The sequence below is a fragment of the Penaeus chinensis genome, chromosome 38 (genome assembly GCF_019202785.1).
Source record: "Penaeus chinensis breed Huanghai No. 1 chromosome 38, ASM1920278v2, whole genome shotgun sequence".
Taxonomy (NCBI): Eukaryota; Metazoa; Arthropoda; class Malacostraca; order Decapoda; family Penaeidae; genus Penaeus; species Penaeus chinensis.
In genome coordinates this window covers 6,915,401-6,918,376 of record NC_061856.1, presented here as the reverse complement: position 1 = coordinate 6,918,376, position 2,976 = coordinate 6,915,401, and the positions used below count along the sequence as shown (strand labels likewise).

The 2,976-nt window shown below is 34.6% G+C and overlaps 1 protein-coding gene across 2 annotated transcripts in view; it reads right to left on the bottom strand.

Moving 5' to 3' along the window:
* Window positions 1-759: 759 nt before the first annotated feature.
* LOC125045846 (nucleolar protein 56-like) overlaps window positions 760-2,976 on the bottom strand; it is a 6,781-nt gene continuing 4,564 nt past the window's right edge. The window contains exons 5-9 of one of the 2 annotated variants that reach the window (XM_047643376.1): window positions 2,958-2,976; window positions 2,439-2,840; window positions 2,035-2,220; window positions 1,809-1,933; window positions 760-1,564 (exon numbers count right to left, since the gene is read on the bottom strand). The exon at window positions 2,958-2,976 is cut by the window's right edge and continues 169 nt beyond it. In XM_047643376.1, coding sequence (XP_047499332.1) covers window positions 1,310-1,564; window positions 1,809-1,933; window positions 2,035-2,220; window positions 2,439-2,840; window positions 2,958-2,976 — 987 coding nt within the window. In that variant the 3' untranslated portion in view covers window positions 760-1,309. Of the gene's footprint in view, window positions 1,565-1,784; window positions 1,934-2,034; window positions 2,221-2,438; window positions 2,841-2,957 lie in introns of both variants that reach the window. The other variant, XM_047643375.1, reaches the window with a different exon arrangement.

Here is a 2,976-nt window from a genome sequence, read left to right as displayed (position 1 = left end):
TGTTTAAAAATTTAAACAAATAGTGCTTACTGAAGCTTTGGACAAGACAACATTGCCAAGTGTGAAATGCCATCTCTAATTAATCATCAATAATAATTATGCATTAATGTATAATGTTGATAATCAAAATATTGCTTTTATTACTAGAATTTCAGAACCATAAGTAGTAGTAATAATGGTAACATTAGAATATGAAAGCACATTAGGAGGCCCAGATTGTGATAAGAAAAATTAAGAGTAATAATGATAAAATTACCTGACTGACTTGAATGATGCACAGTGTATATGTATATACTAAGAATAAAACATTAAAAAGCTAATTTTGAATTGAATTAGAATGATGTATTATGAAAAACCTCGAAACTCAATATCTTCTACAGTACAGTGGGTTCAAAAACCATGTAAAGTTTCATCCATATCTTATTTATTCATCTATTTATTTGTAGCTGTTTTCTACTGGAAAATTTTAAAATGCCATATACAAGTTCTCTAAAATGGGGTGAGAATAGCATTTTTTCTTGAGTATATAATGCTACTGGGATGGATGTAAAAACACTGTCCACTGGCTTGTATAAAAAACCTCCACAAGCAGTTTGTCAATTCTAAAGCCTAAATGAGTTAAAACCTATTTATCCCATTCCTGTTGTTTTTTTTTTTTTTAATAGTCAGATGTCTATTACTATCATCATTTCAGTACTGGCTGATGATTATGCTAAGGATCTTATTTAATAAAATGAGGGTAACAATGACATTAAATCATCAAGTACAAATGTTTATTGAATAGTGTATTACACTGTAAGTGTCAATGGTCATTTGTCTCTCATTCACACACATACATGAACATACAAGCATACAATATTTTACCAAAATGTCTGAAATTTTTAAATTCCCCGAAACAACAGTAACTGCAATATTGAAAAACATTCATGTTTAAATAATACTATTACAAAAATAACAAGGTGTTTAATCTAACTTTAAACTTTTCATAAATTCCAGGTATTTTAAAATTAATTCAAACTTTTAATTCATCTGTAATATGATATTATATTTCTATAGTTTGTATCAGTTTGTTTTTTTTTTCTCACAGCAAATAAATACAATTTGCAACATTTCTAACAGAAAAAAGGTCAAGAATACATAATAAAAAAAAGCCTAAAATGAGATTTTCATTTATGTCTAGTTCATTCGAACAAGAAATAAGCAATATATTTTTGCACAAAATAATACCTGATTTCATTATAACAGGTACTAGGAGCAGAAAAATATAAAATAATAAAACAGTAATTATCAAATAAACTAGCTAATTTGCCTATTCATCAACCGCTTCCTTTGCTGCCTTCTTCTTCTTCTTCTTCTTTGTCGTTACCTCGGCAGCTGGCACCTCCTCCTGCTGCACCTCTACCGCAGCCTCCTGCTCTGCTTCTGCTACAGCTGCTTGGTTCTTCTTCTTCTTTTTCTTCTTCTTTTCAGAGACGCCATTCTCGGCAATGTGCATAGGCTCTTCTGGTGCTGCTGCTTCTTCTACTACTACCTTGTTCTTCTTCTTCTTCTTCTTTTCAGTAACCTGAGGAGGGAGGGAAAATGTGAGAGCTTTTGTAATGTCACTGTAAACAATATATATATATATATATATATATATATATATATATATATATATATATATATATATATATATATATATATATATATATATTTTTTAGGTCATGTCTGTATTGAGACCACATGTGTTGCTTCAGCAGATAAAAATGTGTGTAATTCTTTAGTTCCTTTTCTTCTCTACTTACTTCCTCTGCTACAGGTTCTGTGACTTCCTCTGCTACTGGTGCCTCCTCTGCGGCTGCCTCCTCTGCTGCTGCCTCCTCTTGCTGCTTCTTCTTCTTCTTCTTCTTTTTCTTTGGGGTTTCTCCATTTACTACATTCTCAGCAACATCCCCTGCAGAGAAAGGAACAGAAAGTTAAATATGTTATTTATTTAAAGTATTGTTTTCATATACTGCTAATATTGTTATGGACCTGTCAACGCACCCAACTTACCATTAACTTCCTCCAGTTTCCTCTTCTTTCCCTTCTGGGCCAACGAGCTAACTAGCTGGTTATGTTCTTCTAACGCTTCACTCATAACTTCCACATTTTTTCTTGGAATGTTTCCTGTTTCATAGAACTTCAGTCGGTCCTCAACTTGATTTCTTAGTTTCTCACCAAACACTTTTGTCAGGTTTTCTGTGGACAGATTCAATGAATTAAGTAAATATGTAATGCATAGGTGTGTATGTGAGTAAGAGTAAGACCACGTGCGCGAGAGAGACATTGCCATGTGTGTGTGTGTGTGTGTGTGTGTGTTTAAAGGAGTCAAAAAGGTCAACTATACAAACAACAAGCATAATGGTGTTCAATACATTGAGATATGAAACAAACACCTTTTTCCCAATTCTCCTTACCTGTGAAACAATCAATGCGGGAAGCAATAGAACACTTGTTGGCCAGATAGCGGGAGATTCTGCCCTTGTTGGCCATCCCAGCTCGGCCAATGAAAGTAGAGTGATAGATAAGACCATACTTGGGGGTATTTGATTTAGTTTTAATGGCACGGAACAAAGCCTTCTCAGCCCCTAGGATCTGAACTGTGGATGCGGGATATTTTGCAAGGTTGGTAAGCGAGCCAGCATGGGAGATGAGGCGAGCACCAACGACTTCACCGATGAGGGTGGCCAAGTTGGGGGCTACACTGTCCATCTTCGATCTGAGGTATTCTGCCAGCTGCTTGCGGTATTCGGAGAGGGCTACAACTCGTTTTGCAAAGCGCTCAATGTTTATCAAGTCAATTGGTGAAATGTCCATACCTGCAAGAGATTTAAATTTAAATTTACAAAAATGTATTTAAATGTAAGAGCAACAAATGGTGTTCAAGGACAACATATAGCTGTATTTTTAAAAACCTCCACTGCATATGAACTCACCCATTGACATCCTAGCACC